Source organism: Pituophis catenifer, unplaced genomic scaffold (genome assembly GCF_029215685.1).
Source record: "Pituophis catenifer annectens isolate HBS135680 unplaced genomic scaffold, rPitCat1.0.hap2 SCAF_1, whole genome shotgun sequence".
NCBI classification, from domain to species: Eukaryota; Metazoa; Chordata; class Lepidosauria; order Squamata; family Colubridae; genus Pituophis; species Pituophis catenifer.
This window is the reverse complement of record NW_027256881.1, coordinates 176,037,613-176,053,851: the sequence shown is the minus strand read 5'-3', so window position 1 is coordinate 176,053,851 and position 16,239 is coordinate 176,037,613. Positions and strand designations below refer to the sequence as shown.

Below are 16,239 nucleotides of genomic sequence, written 5' to 3'. Positions count from 1 at the left end.
AGAGGGGGGGGCTTTGGTGCAGGAGCTGGCAATTCCTCGGTTTGCTCTAGGCACACCGCCCTCGGAACAGCCTAATCAGGCTTATAGGTGTGCTGGCTAAGTTCTGGGAACAGGCATAGCTGCCACAAATTGGGCTACTTTGACTCCCTTCCCTCTCATTATGGCAGATAAGTCCAAGGCCAGGGAGAAGCCAGGTCCAGGGAGGAACCCGGGGCCTCAGGAGGAAGGAAGGCGTCCTGTAAATCTCACCACATATCCAAGGACAAGCAGCCTTCCAGAAATGAGCCCAAGCATAAATCTACTGAAATACAGACAAAGTAGAGTCACATGGAGACTCAATCACTAGCCAGTGACCACTCAGTTTCCAGATCTCCACATCTGGAACAGACAGCACCTTCAATGAGGGCATGGTCACCTGAGATTGCTGCTTCTCTGTCACAGGGAACAGCTGGGCCAGGACAGGTCAGGGGAGAGAATCCTTTTGCTTGTTCCATTGCAGACCTATTCAGGCATCTGAAGCCTCAGCACCAATGTTATCCGATTTGCCTGAAAATCTCCAGATTTTAATTTCACAGGCAATTTCTAAGGGTGTTGCCAAGGTGATCCAACATCAGAGGGCAGCTTCTGTTGCTTCTACCTCCTACTCACGTCACACTCCCACCTCTCTGGTCGCCAGTTTAACTGAACCACCCAACCAATCACCTTCCCATTCGGGTGGTAGTGATGGACTATTTCTGGGGGAGGAGGCACAAAGAAATCAGGATCTCTCCGATGATGAGGGGGTGCTTCCTGCATTTACCGGTCTCTTTTCCTCAGGTCTCTTCAAGTCCTTACTGTTCAAGGCAAAGGCCACTGCCAGACTTCAAGAGGAAGTCTCATCTACCGAGTCCTAGTCTTCCCAGGGCAAGGGCATGGCTTCTTCTCTGAGCCTGTGGCTCAGCAACTCTTCATTCTGGCTCCCAAGCTCTTCACAGATGTCGTCCGCAACCAATGGGTCAGTCTAGCATCCCTTCCCACTCCCAGTGGTTCGGACAGAAGGAATTACAACATGGCACCCCCATTTCTACAACTCTTGCACGTACTCTCCATTGATGGTCCGGTTGCTACCCTTGCCTCCCCCTCACTCAATCTGGCCAGGGACGCCTCTGAAGGCTTAAAGCCAGAGAAGAAGAAATTGGATTTGTCATTCAGGAAGACACACCAGGCCGCCACCTGGGCCATCCTTTTTCAATCGGTCTTACCTCATCTGGCCCAACAGTTACAGGCCAGATTGTCTCCCGGTGAGGTCTGTTTACATCAGGACCTTAATAAAATTATAGCCACTGTTCAATTTTCAGCGGATGTGACATTACATGCCACAAAGTATTCCTTGCCTCCGCTGTCACCTCCAGGAGAGTTTGTGGCTCCGACAATGTCCAGCAGAGTTTAAAGCAAAATGGAGGCTGGCCTCTTCCCCCACTCAGGAACCAAATTATTTGGAGAGTCTCTAGACCCCCCTTCTAGTGGAGGATAAGGAAAAATGTAAGGTGATGCCTTCGGCAACAAGGAGGGTGGATAGGCGGGCCACTCCTTATTATAGGAGACAGCCCTCTCATTTCAACGCACAGGAAGGCCCTTCCCAACAACGCCCCTTCATGCAGGGGTCAACATGTCAACCAGACAAACATCCCTTTCGTGACTGATCCCGTCAATTTGGCAATCACTTATGCAGATCTGGCAACCGCCAGTTCCAGAGGCAGAGATGACTTACATCCGAACCCTCCTATTGGAGGACGGTTGAGCCTATATGTAGACCAGTGGGCTCTCTCAACAAATGACAGTTGGGTCCTTATGACCACCCATCAAGGACTATCACTGGAGTTTTTCTCCGGCCCTCCCGACCGCTTCATACAATGCCCTGTCTCCACCAAATTATTATGACAGGATCTCATGGAACGTGCGATTCAGAACCTCCTAGGCATCAGAGCCATAGAGCCGGTTCTGCCAGGTCAATGGAGACGGGGATTTTATTCCATCCTGTTGTTGTGCCGAAGCGCTCAGGGGGCTGGAGATCCATTTTGGACCTCAAGGCACTCAACACGCACTTGGTCTACAGGACGCTCAAGATATGCTCACTCCTGTCGATCCTCAAAAGGGATTCGTCCCAGCGATTTCATGGCCTCAATCCATTTTTCAGAAGCATACCTCCACATTCGAATATCACCAAATCATCGGAGGTTTCTAAGATTCTGTTACGCGGGTCACCACTCCAATACTGTGCCATGCCATTCAGCATGTGCTTCATGAAAGTACTAGCCGTCCTTGCAGCCCACCTACGATTATCCTGAGTGAGGTTGCAGGCTTATCTAGACGATATATTGATCCTGGCCTCATCTCCCCAAGAGGCAGAGACGAACCTAAATCTAACCATTCAAACTTTACAAACCTATGGGTTTCTACTAAATTACTCAAAGAGCCAACTCATTCCCAGTACCAAGATAACCCACCTCGGAGCCATCATAGACTCCTCTTTGGGACTGGTATTCATGTCTCAGGAAAGGAGGGACAACATACAAACCTTAGTAACTCAGATTCAGCAACACCCCAAGGTTCCCTTGGTCATGCTATCTGAACTGCTCATCAAGTTGGTTTCTTGCATACAAATTGTGCCATGGGCTCGGCTACATACCTGGAGCCTTCAATGGTTCCTGTTGCCATATCAACGGGTGGGCTCCTCCAACTCTTGAATAAGAATCAGGGTTCCCCTCGATGTCAGGAGATCCCTCCACTGGTGGGAATCACCGGCCCTCGACCGAGGCTCCCTCATACAAGAGCCTCAAAGGATCATTCTAACAGTGGACGCCAACCTTTACGGCTTGGGAGCCCACCTCGACTCCCAAGTGGCGCAAGGTCGTTGGTCTCATCAGGACCTCGCCAGCAATATAAACTGGCTAGAGTTGAGGGCGATCCGTCTGGCTCTGCGGCACTTTCAGCGCTTCTGTCAGGATTCAGTGTTATCTCAAATAAACTTCATTCTCAAACGCAAAGTCTTTGATGAAACTTTTCTTTATTTAAGAATTAACTACATCATTCCTGAACTCTTGGTGCAGCCAGAACTGGCATCTCCTTCCAAACTCCTCCCTTTCTGCTCCTTATTCCCCAATGTCTCATTGGCCATTGTGCAGATCCATCTCTCCGTCCCAAGCCCTTTCCAGTCACAGGAATTCCCCCCTCCCTCTATCACCTAAATAACGTTATCTACCAAGGAGCAGGAAACTAAGTGAAAGTTCATCTCAGCATTAAAGCAAAGCTTCTCTTTCTCTCATTCATGTCAGCGCTAGGGAAAATCATAAATTGGAACGCTGACATCAACATCTGATACAGATCAGATCCCAGGGGAGTACCAAGACCTTGCAGAGGTATTCAGCGAGGCTGAGTGTGACATTCTACCCCCCCCCCCCCCACCGCAAGACCGATTGTGCCATTGAGATTATCCCGGGAGCGAAACTGCCCAAACCTAAACTGTATGCCATGACGCCCCGTGAAATGCAGGAAATGCGGAACTACATAGACAAGAACTTACGAAGGGGATTCATTGAGCCAGTAAAACCAAGGGTAGCGGCACCGGTCCTTTTTAAAGAGAAAAAGGACGGCTCTATGAGGCTGGTGGTTGATTTTCGAGATATCAACGCCGTTTGCGTACACAACTTATATCCCCTCCCCCTCATGAAGGACATGCTAGCCCACCTAGCTAAAGGAAAAGTTTTCACCAAACTAGACCTTCGAGAAGCTTATTACCAAAATTTATAGGACCGTTCCCTATAGTAAAAATAATCAACCCGGTTACAGTACAACTGCAGTTGCACCGGCTCCTAGGGAAGATTCACCCCATTTTCCACAGTAGCCTTCTGAAGCCTGTAGTGGGGTCTACTTTAAGGCCAATGCCACGTGACCCCCCTGGGCCCCTGGTGGTTGGGGGCCAAACTCACTACGAAGTACAGTGAATTCTTGACTCATGATGGCACAGGGGGCGCCTCCAATACTTAATTAAATGGAAGGGCTACCCATTGTCAGAGGCTTCCTGGGTGAAGAGCTCAAACATCCAAGCTGACCGCCTTACAGCAAAATTCCATGCAGACCACCCGGGCAAGCCGGGAGGGGGGACGCGGCCAAGGAGGGGATAATGATACTTAACTTGTTGTGGTTTTTTTTCCCCTTGGGGTAGGTCATGTTGGAGATAGAGGGAGGGGGGAATTCCTGTGACTGGAAAGGGCTTGGGACGGAGAGATGGATCTGCACGATGGCCTTTGTACTAGGTGCAGAGTCTTTAGGAACCCGAAGTGTCCCGCTGGTTTAACGTCGTTGCTCCTCTTGAGGATCAGGGGGCGTAAAGTCTGTGGGACATAGAGCTTTGTCCCCTTCCATGCTAGGTCATCTCTTTTTGTCAAGAGATGTTGATTGTCTCGGAACCAGGGGTCTGTCACTGTCTCATTTTTTAGTCTTGCAGTTAAGTTGCTTGCAGGTTGGCCCTGCTGGTCACGTCGTTGCTGTCTGGTGATCACCTGACCCGCTGCTTGGGTGGAGAGGATGATGGCATTCACTACCTGCTCCCGCTCACTGTTGTATTGGGGCATCCGGGAGAGGGCATCAGCCAGGAAATTCCTCCCCCCTGGAATGTGCTTAAACTCGAAGTTGAAACGATTGAAGTATTGAGCCCACCAGACTTGCCTGGGCAACAATTGCCATGGGGTTTTGAGGGCCTCCAGGTTTTTATGATCAGTCCAGACTTTAAACGGTTTCTGGCCTCCCTCTAGTAGGTGCCGCCAGGTCAACAATGCCCATCTCACCGTGAACGCTTCCTTCTCCCACGCCGCCCATCGCCTCTCCGTGTCGGTGAGTTTGCGGGAGGTGTAGGCGCAAGGTTGTAGATTACCTTGGCTGTTCTTTTGGAGCAGCACGGCCCCCACTGCCACATCACTTGCGTCTGCTTGGATGACGAAGGGCTGTTCAGGGTCAGGGTGTTTTAAGACAGGTTCTTTTGCAAACATCTCTTTTAGCATTTCGAATGCCTGTTGGCAGGTCAGATCCCATTGCAGGAGTTTCTCTTCTGTTGGGTGGCGCGTTTAGGCCCTCATTCCGGTCGTGCTTTGGGCGGTGGAGCCGGTCCCGGTCTAGGGGTTCCACACCGTGCTGCTAGGTGGCCAATTCCCCCACATCTGTAGCACCTCAGTGGGTTCCGTGGGGCGGCTGTCCTCTGGGTGGGCTGTGATGTTGATATGTATCCGGGGACATTACGTGCTCATACTGACGGACAACATTGCCGCAAAGGCACACATCAACTGCCAGGGTGGAACCTGATCTCGAGGCCTCATGAAGGAAGCCCTCAGCCTGGGCAGGTGGCAGAAGCCAATGTAGCCTCCCTTAAGGCAGAACACATCACCGGCAGGACGAACACTCAAGCAGACTTCCTGAGCAGGACTATGGTGGACAATGCTGAGTTGCGTCTCCACCCTAACATCTTTCTAGACATCTGCGCCCGGTTCGGATGACCACTAGTGGACCTCTTTGCCTCCTGCCTGCCTGAATGGGGTGTGCATCTGAATGGGATGTGCATCTCCCTCGCTACATCATGAGGTTTCCGACCCAGGGGATGGAAGGGACCATGCCATTGTTTTCTTCTTCCCTTGTGAATTTTATTCCTTTAATGATGTTGTTGATAGTTTCATGTGTCTTCTCTCATTGTTCCTCTTTTATTATGACGAATATATTATAATATATTATATTAAATATAATATAATATATATTATGACATAATATATATTATGTCATATATATCTTGAATCTATATTTTGAGTTCTATGCATGGGAGTCTCGTAGATTCTAGGTGTTTCATCATGGTCTCTGCTATGAGTCGTGAAAGCAATAGGAATAGCACTTAGACTTATATTCTGCTCCATAGTGCTTTGCAGCACTCTCTGAGCACTTTATAAATGTCAGCATATTGACTCCAACAATCTGGGTCTTTACTGACGGATGAAGTCTGAGTCAACCTTGATACTGCATTCATTTTTTTTAGCTTTTTATTAGCTTATAGTATAAAATATAAAAATTACAAAAGCAAATAATAGGAAACAAAATAGATGGAAAGGGGAAGAGAGAAGTATAGAAAAGAAGGGGAAAAAGAAAAAAATGTGTTGACTTCCGATTCCCTCTAGTACAGAAGACTAAGACAGTAACATCAAACCTCAACTTTTTACTTTTCCATAATAGTATAACTAACCATTTCTATAACAGCAAATCTATCTAATCAGTAAAACCCATAACCAAAGTTTCATTTTTTTCCACCTCAAGCACAAAGTCCAGAAGCGGTTTCCAAATAGAAACAAAAGTACTTATGTTCTTTTCTTTGATCAAAACAGTCAATTTAGCCATCTCTGCTAACTCCATCATCTTTTTCACCCATTCTTTCATTGTGGGAATTGAAATGTCCTTCCATTTTTGTACATAAAGTAGTCTTGCTGCCATCAACATATATAATATCAAAGTTCTAAAAAAAAATTCCAAGTCTTTTTCCATTAAGCCCAAAAGAAAAGTTTCTGGTTTTATGTCTATATTCACTTTGAGAATTTTCTTTATTAGAGTATTAATCTTACATCAGTATTTCTTTGCTTTATTACATGTCCACCATAAATTGTTTACATTTACAACAATTATTTGAAATACCTTTATATTCTAGATAACTTATCTGGTGTGAAATACCAGCGATACATCATCTTATAAAAGTTTTCTTTTAAATTATAATTTAATGTAAATTTTAAACCTTTTGTCCAGATATTCTCCCATTGTTCAAACATAACATTATATCCAAACTTCCTTGCCTACTGAATCATACTTTACTTGTTCACTTTCCAAATTCAATTTCAACAACATTTTATAAACCTTAGCGATAATATGTTCATCACAAACACACAGTAAGATTTCCAATTCATTTTTAACAAAGTCAAACCATAACTCTTTTTATCTAATTTAAATCTTTCTTTCAATTGTAAGTATGTAAACCAATGACAGACATGACCTTCTGATTCTAACTCTTCCTTAGACTTGAGGGTGGGATCACCAAAATTAAAAGATATCATTTTACCATAAGTCCACCAGTCCGGCTTCGCCACCATTTATTTTCTGAAAAAGACTTTTTGCGGGGACACCCAAAGAGGCATCTTTATAGAAAACCTTGTTTTATATTTATTCCAGATTCTTAGAATGGCACATCTAACAAAATGGTTGTTAAAATCAACATTTACTTTTTAACTTTGTCATTCCATAAATAACCGTGCCATCCAATCCTTAATTCATGGCCTTCTAAATCAAGTAGCCTCTTGTTCTGGAGGTTCACCCACTCTTTTAGCCACACCAAGCAACAAGCATCGAAATACTGCATTCTAACCACTGTGCCACCAATTTTGCCATCAACTCTGAATAGAATTTGATCTAGTTGAGTAGACCGTACTTGTCATAAGGTTGTTCTAGATTCTCCTTCTTGATTTCTTCTGATGACTGATTTAATTATTTTTCTTTTGTAGAAATGCATGGGGAACTAAACTTTCCCTGGACAGTAATGCTAAAATTATAAATAATCAGTTGTGATCTTGCTCAATTGGTGGGAAAGATAAAGTAGTGTTTTGCAAGCTGTAGAAAGCACTAGAAAAAACCATTGCAGAGTATAAACCTTGGGGGGTGGGTTTAAGAGATTTTATTTATTTATTTATTAGTCCAATTTATATGCCGCCCTTCTCCATAGACTCAGGGCGGCTTACAATGCATTATAGCAATAGCTTGCATACTTTTTTGTATATACCTGCTTATTAGGGCTTTCGGGGCCCCCTAAGCAATGTTGTTCTGTACAAAGTTGGCTTATTTTATTTTATCAAAACTATTAGAAAACAGTCAATTGTTTAAAGCAGTTTCTGTCATAGTGAATCATACAAATTCTCCATTAACTATGCCATATTGAGTTTCTGAGAAGATTTAAACTAGTTGGAGCTGATAGGCAAGTTCTAGTTTTTAGAAACACTGAGAGTGAAATTCTGGTATATCATTTTTGAAGAATACTATGAAATAAATTGCACATCTTAATCCAAAAATAGCCTTATTCTTTATAGTTATTGAAGTGTAAATGAAACCATTTAGAGGGTCTTATCATAGCCCTTTGAAGTAGGTAAAGTCAAAAAACAAGCAGGTACAATATGGATTCCAAGAATGCTTTTTACTTTTGTGGGATGAAATAGCAAATCTTGAAATTCTGTCAGAGTTTCTCTCTACAATATTCTCTACTCTACTTTTATTTCAAAGAAAATCAAGTTGGGAGTAGTTTGAGTTTCTTTCTCACCCTTTCCTCTTTTTCTGGGCTCTAAATTTCCCATGTTAAACACCTCACCCATTCCCTCTCCCTTCCCAAGGCCAGGTCTACATTCCTTCACATTTGCAGATCTATTGTTCTCCCATATGAATGACTATTTTAACCCTATAATTTATAGCTGAAAGGAAATAATGTGTCAGCACTATGTTTGTCAAGGCATAAGGTAAGATGATATAATGAAAGAAAATTGACTAAACTCTCTGGCTTTCAAAGCTCCATTTCCTAATACTAGTACTTTTTCTGGATGCTCTATAATGAGAAAAAAAGAAAACCAGTACACAACTTTCTGGATATATACCAAAAACTATAAACATTATCTTCCCTCCTTGATCAAAGCTATTTTTTCTATTATTTCCAGTAGTTTTAACAGTGCTTGGACAATGCTTATTTGCCTAGATAAGAAATAGTTTGATTTGCATTTTATTTATGTATTACAATTAAGTTTAAAAAAATAAAAGAATCCTAACTCAACTAACAAAACATCTAAAGAAGAAATTACTTGCATTTCCATTGTATTATGTGAGGAAAAATTGTATTTTCTAATTCTTCTTTATCTCAGGATAGAATTTAAAAAAATTGACATATTTTGACATTTCCTTGTTCCTGGAAAAATGCATTTTCATGAGAGATGTACAAGAGTGATTAATATCATATTGAATTTTCCGGACTTATTTTTATAGATTCCTCCACCAAGTATTAACTTCACCCTGCCCTCTCCAGTGCTTGGAATGCCGTCTGTCCCCATGTTTGACCCTCCATGGGTTCCCCAGTGCAGTGGGAGTGTGCAGGATCCCATCAATGAAGATCAGTCTGTAAGTAGGACATTCCTTTTAGAAATGAAAATCTAACTGTGGTAGAGGGTGAAGTCACAGAGGAAAAAAATATAAGGCAGCCTAATAAATCATCGAGGCATCTATTCTCAAGGGATCTCTGTAGAAATAAGATTGGCTGATATGTGCTTAGTCTTTTGTTTCTTAATATGCAGTTTAATAAATTCTAGTAAATACTTCTGGAACTGTTTTGGTTATCATCCTTCTACAGCTGTTCTCGATTACACAGATCTTTTGTGTAATTGAGTCTAGACATAACAATCTAGAACATCATTAAAAGAATTTATTCTTTTCCTCATACAGAGAAAATGCTGCAAAATCAACCAAAACTGGCTAATCCAAATTTTACATTTAGGCTCCTTCTCATATGTATGTATGATAAGTGGGATCTGGAAACAAAAATACACTAAACATTATTATCTGTTCCAGAAGACTGAAAGTCTAATAGTTTATGAAGGAGGATTTCACGGGATGTTATAAAGAAGATAGCAATTGCTTGCATATTCTTTACATATTTCAGTGCATTGCACTTCTAAATACTTCATCTGAGAAAATATTTGCCATCTGCAATTATTTTGTGACATTGTCTAAATTATTACTCAATATGTTCCAAGTAATCATTCCTTTTCCCCCCTGATTTCTCTCCATCCTGGAATTGAAATAATAGAGAAGTGTTGGACACAGTTTTGGCCAACTTTAGTTACAAAAGTATCTCTTTTTTTTCCTTTTAATTTCTGTGGGTGGCTATCAGTCCCATTCTTCAGATATTTAAAAATATCTTGTCAAAGTGAACCAGGAAGTTGCTTACCTTAATAATATAAAGGGTCTAGTTAAATTTTCTATCTGCTTCACTTCCATAACACATATTCCATTTAATTTCCCTAATAATTGTTAATATCTCTCTCTTCTCATCCCCAGTTCAACATTTGGTGCCAGTTCTCATGATTTCTGGCAGCTCTTCACTTATTTTTTCCCAAATCAGATCAGATAACTGCAAATCTCAAGGTTACCCAATATATCACACACACATACACACACCCTTTGTATGTTTTCATTCTTTCCTTGGGGTGTGATGGACAATAAATTCTGATAGTTGATAAATTATTTACAAAAATAAACCTGAGTTGTGTTTGGTAAAGTAGTATCCATGCATGCAAATGTCTTTATAAAAAACAACTTTTTTTCCAATGTCTTTTTTAATGATTTGATTGCAGAAGTCATTTTCAGCCCGGGCAGTATCACGCTCTCATCAACGAGCAGAACACATTCTGAAGAACCTGCAACAGGAAGAGGAGAAGAAACGTCTGGGCCGAGAAGCTAGTCTCATCACTGCCATACCTATCACCCAGGAAGCTTGCTATGAACCCAGTTGTTCCACAAGCTTAGAGCAGGAGGAAGAAGGTGCACTCACTTTGTACTCTGGAAGAGTCCTCATATAGCAAAGGATAAAGTCATCATATGAACGCATACACCACATAAGAAAGGCAGATTTTTTTTCTATATTTATATTATCAGTTATTTCTACTTCCAAGAGCTGCAATTGGCCATTACTGGTTAATAAAGCAGCAATCTTTCTCCCTAGGTTTTGTTGTTGTTGTATGAGGAAGCAACTTAATATACCTATTTTCCATGTTTAAAAAAGAATAAATAATGCACTGGAATTTAACAGTGTGATTTGGGGGCAATGAGGTGAAGGCACCAAAATAAGGCACCTGCAGACTGCAGGTCATCCCTATCTTAAATCATTGGTGGTATGATTTCTTTGGACTTCCTTAATTAGTTTCTGCTACTGAAGTGCCATAGGACATGATATTGTATTGTTACATGTAACTCTAGGAAGAGCTTCAAAGGCCCCTGCAAATTTGTTAGTGTCTTTGCAGATTTTTGTTTTTTAGGGAAGGACAAATGCTTGTTGTTTTGTCAATGACCATGATTCTGCTGTTGGCAGACCTGAAAATAGATCTGGGAAGAACTGATACAAAATCTTTTCATATACTTTTATAGATACAATACAATAAAATTAAGTATATTATTCATTATCATATAATAAAATGGTTTTCATTGTTGTAGTAAATCAGTAGACTACATAAATAAAAATGTAAACATCTTCTATTGATTTTATTAGTAGAAGAAATCACCAACCTGGCATCACGCCGTCTGTCTGTGAGTCCATCATGTACTTCCAGTACATCACATAGAAACTATTCTTTTCGACGTGGGTCAGTTTGGTCAGTGCGTTCAGCAGTCAGTGCTGAAGGTAAGGGAATTTTAGATTGGGGGTTAATTGTTTTATGATTCTTATTGATTCTGCCTTAATTTTATTTCTGTGTTAAAATGTGTTGGAAAAGATGCTACTAGACTCCATTTTTTTTGCCACTATAGATTAACACAGCTGTCTTCCTACAGTATTTAAAATATATTTATGTAATCTTCAATGCGAGGTATCCTAATTCTCATCATGATGAGAACTTTCTTATCCAGGGAATCATCTCAAGTTAAATCAACAATTTTTAATGTGGATATTATCTTAAGCTCCAGTCTGGGTCCATCCAAGAGGTTTACTCTTCTGAGCTTTCAAACTTGTGCTGGAGCCCATTCTCAGGGAACTTCTCTCTAATGGAATGTGTTAGACATTCTCTTCTGTCTAGCATTCTGTTAGAGAGAAGGTTCCCACCCCAAGGATGGGCATCACCGCAAGTCCAGAAGCTTGGAAGACTAAACCTCTGGTCCCGGTGATTAACCCAGATTGGATCTTAAAATAATATCCACATTAAAAAATACTGACCCAAATTAGATCTTTCATCATTATCCTGGACATGTATGTTTGCCTTCATTTGTGATATTATTTTAGAACCTATTATCTTTATATTAAAACAATGGCCATGTTGCTTGTGCCAGATCTGTTCCCATGATTAATATTGTTCATTTTTAGTTGGTTTCTTTCCCACAGAATCTTGACAAAATCCATATAAGCAGCTAATCACATAGAAGAGTTTCTGATTCCAGTAGCAAACACATCTTTAGCATGATATGTGAATCAAGCATTACAAAGAGTGATTTGTGTTTTGAAACTTCTATCCCTTTATGAGTGTTTAAATAGTTTTGTCAGTAGACACAAAATTGGTATTCATTTGATGAGTAGACTTGAGGTAATCTGTCTCTTATTCAGAATGGGGTTTCTTACAACCAAGCAGTAGTTATATAGATAAAGAGGAATAACTATAGATGAAATGTAAGAATTAATTTGAACTTTACTTCCATATCTTTTTTTTAGATGAAGAGCATACAACAGAGCACACACCAAATCATCATGTGCCACAGCCCCCACAGGCAGTGTTCCCTGCATGCATTTGTGCAGCTGTACTTCCCATTGTTCACTTGATGGAAGATGGAGAAGTTCGGGAAGATGGAGTAGCAGGTACTCTTTTAGTTTAAAGTTTTGGAAAGCAATTAAAAATATCTGTACTTCTTTTAACAGCAAGCATTGTTAGCTGATAGATAAATCTTTGTCTTATACACTAGACACATGTTTCAGAAACTTCCTACTTCAGTTTCAGATTCCATTTGAAAATGGTGCTTTGGAGCACTTTTCAGCAATTCTTTGAAGTAACTGTGTCTTTTCTTGGGATCACACAGCAGCTGCAGAGGGGAGATGCAACATTCACATGACTGTGCTGAATGAAATAGCTTTCCCAAATTTTTCTCCAAATGCTGCACAGTCCGTATGTAAATAGACAATGTCTGTGCACAGAAGCATAAACACCTTTACTACTGGTTTGTAGCAGGGCCACGTGCATCCGCAGAAGTGTTTTGATGATATCGGGGTCGGTGGGCGAAGCCTCCCGACGGGTTTACTACTGGTTCTATAGAACCATGCGAACCGGGGGCAATCCACCACTGATAGACAGTCAGTATAATATAGTGTATGTGAGAGAATACATATGACTGATAAAATTGTTAACAAAAATTCTATGTAGATTTTTTTTATTGTTCCTCTTCAGTCAAAAGTTCTATTAAAAATTTTATTTGCATTTACATTGCCTGATAGACTAGTAAAATTTGAAATCATTTAATATTCCCTAATAATCTTTCGTGTGTTTTTCCATCTCCTTCAATATTCTACATAAGCTTTACCTTTAACTGTCAAACTTTACATATTTTACCCCCTTCCCACATATGGAATGGGGAAATTTAATTTACTGCTCCCAAGTTATGCTGATGAAAATGTAATGACAAGTTTTGCTTTATTACCCTTTTTGGCTGCATATTGAAAAGCATCTTTAGCATAATAAGCAGGTAAATATAGCTGTACTTAAGAGCAGTCCCACAACACTGAAGATCCTAAGCAATCCCTCCCAAGATTTCATGTAAAAATATCTCAGGTTAACAGTTTCTAGTTTTTCACCATACTGCATGACAGAGTATTAGCATGCCTTCTTAGAGAGCCAGATTGATCTATAGGAGGAATGGGTCTGGCTTCTTTGTGTGGAGCTACCCTGATCCTCCATATGGATTCTGATAAGAGTTTGACACTGACATATGGAATAGCTTGATTGGAGTAAGTGTTAGAAATCATGGTAGATTGAATTCTATCAAAAATTGCAGATACTGCTTTATTCAGGATAATCTCTTTTTCTTCTGAAGGAATTTTTCCATGAATGTGGAATTTCACACTGACTTTTAATCAAGGATTCCAGCTGACTTTTCACAGTCACTTGGATAAAATCCACGGTCAGAAGGTGGCTGCAATGGAAGAGCTGGCAGTAGCAAAGGATCTGAAATCAGTATCTCATTAGCATCTTTTGGTGAAGGGGAATCCACGGATATTTTATTTTAATGGACAGAAGGGCTTGCTGTCTTGTTTTGTGTTCCAGTGATATATTCCTTGAAGACATTTGTGCCCTTTTCCTCTTTTAGAAAAAAAGGCAGAAAAAAAAATATTTCCCTCAATAAGCAAATGTGAATTTACAGACAGTTATGCTTTCCATCATAACTGAGTTCTCTCTTCCCATTTCTATTGAGAGCAATATACTAAGGTCATACCCTTTTCTATGCCATGTTTGTATTTGGTTAAGTATCTACTGTCATGTGGATACTTACAGTTTCTTTCCATATCAAATACTACTACTAACTTTAATAGGCATTTAGGACCAAATTGGATACAGCTTGCATTACCAAACAATGTTGTGTCAAATTTAGACCAATAATATACATGGTATAGGGTTTGGCAAGAACAGATTTCTTTGCTGTGAAGATTGAAAGTTTCACTAATGGTTACATTTGAAGGCACTGATTTATCCAGTCAGGTCTAGATACGTTCTCTCCTTTTGTCTTATATAGTGAGTGCAGTGGCTCAACAAGTCTTGTGGAACTGTCTCATTGAAGATCCGTCCACAGTTCTTCGACATTTCCTGGAGAAACTCACTATCAGTAATCGGCAGGTAGAAGTTCTGCTTTCCATAAACACATGTATTCAATCACTCAGTCAAAACTCTCTTCCAGGGGAGAGTAACTTGCAGTCCCACGATATTGTTTGTTTGTTTATTTGTTTGACATGTATTCCAATCACAATCTAATGGCTATCAATTGTTTCTATAGTATATAATGTAACAATCAAAACATCCATTGATATCTCTCAAAGATAGCGTAAAACAAAATAAAGTAAAATAAAAGCAACAGCAACAAATGAAAAAAATGAAAATAAGTAAAAGATGGCATAGTTTTTAGATTACAAAAAATACTTACTTTTTTCCAACATCTCCCTAAAGGTCAACAACAATGGTTCGGCCAAATAGCCACAGGGAGGCTATTTCAAAGCAGTTTCTTCTAATTCACCCTCCCTCACCTCTCAGACGTGTGACCCCAAAAATAGTTTCTTCCTAAAGGAACTAATGGGTTAGATTTATTATAGCAGGAGCAGGCATTCTTCATGATACCCAAGTGCCATGGCATGAAGGGCTAAATAGTGAACACCAGTATTTTAAATTGTACCCAGAGACCAAATGGCAACCAATGCAGTTTGCAGAATCAGTAGTATACTGTATGCTTGCAGCACCAAGAGCCAGTGAATATATTTGCCACTGCATTTTGGTCAATTGGCAATTTCTGAGTAATTCAGAAATTGAGGGTAGCTCATTTAAAGTACTGCATATTGCAGTAGCCCATCTGGCTGGTAATGAAGATGAGTCATTCTATACCAGGTAGGATTGAAATTGGTGCACCAGCCAAAGCTGAGCAAAATTTCCACCTTTAGTTCTAACAAAAGTCCAGAAGGATTCCTGAATTATTAATCAGCTCCTTCACCTGCTTCTTAGTGAATGCCCATACAGAGAGAATCCTGGTGTTGACAGAAAACCCTGATGTGCATACAGCAACTTCATCTCATTTGGATGGAAGAAAACAGCTTCAGTCTGTTTTTTCTATTCAGACCCTCACAGTCTCTAGACTCCAAGACATGACATTGACAACATCTCTCTCACAACACAGCGGCAATATAAAGTTGTTATAGCAACTATTATAGTTGTTAAGTGGTGGTGGGGAGAGAATAGAACTGTGTGACACCCGCAATGCAAAAGACAACCAGTGTTTGTGTGTGTGTGTATCTTTACAAAGTCCTAGAGACCTCTCCAAAGTTGTCACCCAGTTGTAATGTTTAAAGTAACAATGGGGAAGTTATTAAAAAATTAATCCTGTACTAAATAAATTGTATTTAAATCAAATTAAATTTTATCCTGGCCCTGTTCATGTTGAAGCATGGCTTCTAACAGATGGAACAAAGATGAAATCTGGCCCTTGGCTAAAAAACAAAACAAAACCCCAATGTGTTCCTGTCCTATTTGGAACTAATAATAAAATACAATTTATTAAGGCCTAATAATAAAATACAATTTAATAGATCTCAGATTTGTACTGTCTCCCTTCCTTCTGCTTGCAATATAGTTGCAAGGAAAAGATGAGGAAAATATATCTGTCTGAAATTCACTTCAGATTAACTTGACTGAATCCAAATAAATA

General features: G+C 40.5%; 1 protein-coding gene across 1 annotated transcript in view; it reads left to right on the top strand.

Moving 5' to 3' along the window:
* UNC80 (unc-80 homolog, NALCN channel complex subunit) overlaps positions 1 to 16,239 on the top strand; it is a 186,147-nt gene that overhangs the window by 92,771 nt on the left and 77,137 nt on the right. Inside the window, exons 32-36 of the mRNA XM_070956783.1 lie at positions 9,076 to 9,207; positions 10,440 to 10,626; positions 11,351 to 11,482; positions 12,500 to 12,643; positions 14,566 to 14,666. Of these exons, the coding sequence (XP_070812884.1) occupies positions 9,076 to 9,207; positions 10,440 to 10,626; positions 11,351 to 11,482; positions 12,500 to 12,643; positions 14,566 to 14,666 (696 nt within the window). The remainder of the gene's footprint in view (positions 1 to 9,075; positions 9,208 to 10,439; positions 10,627 to 11,350; positions 11,483 to 12,499; positions 12,644 to 14,565; positions 14,667 to 16,239) is intronic.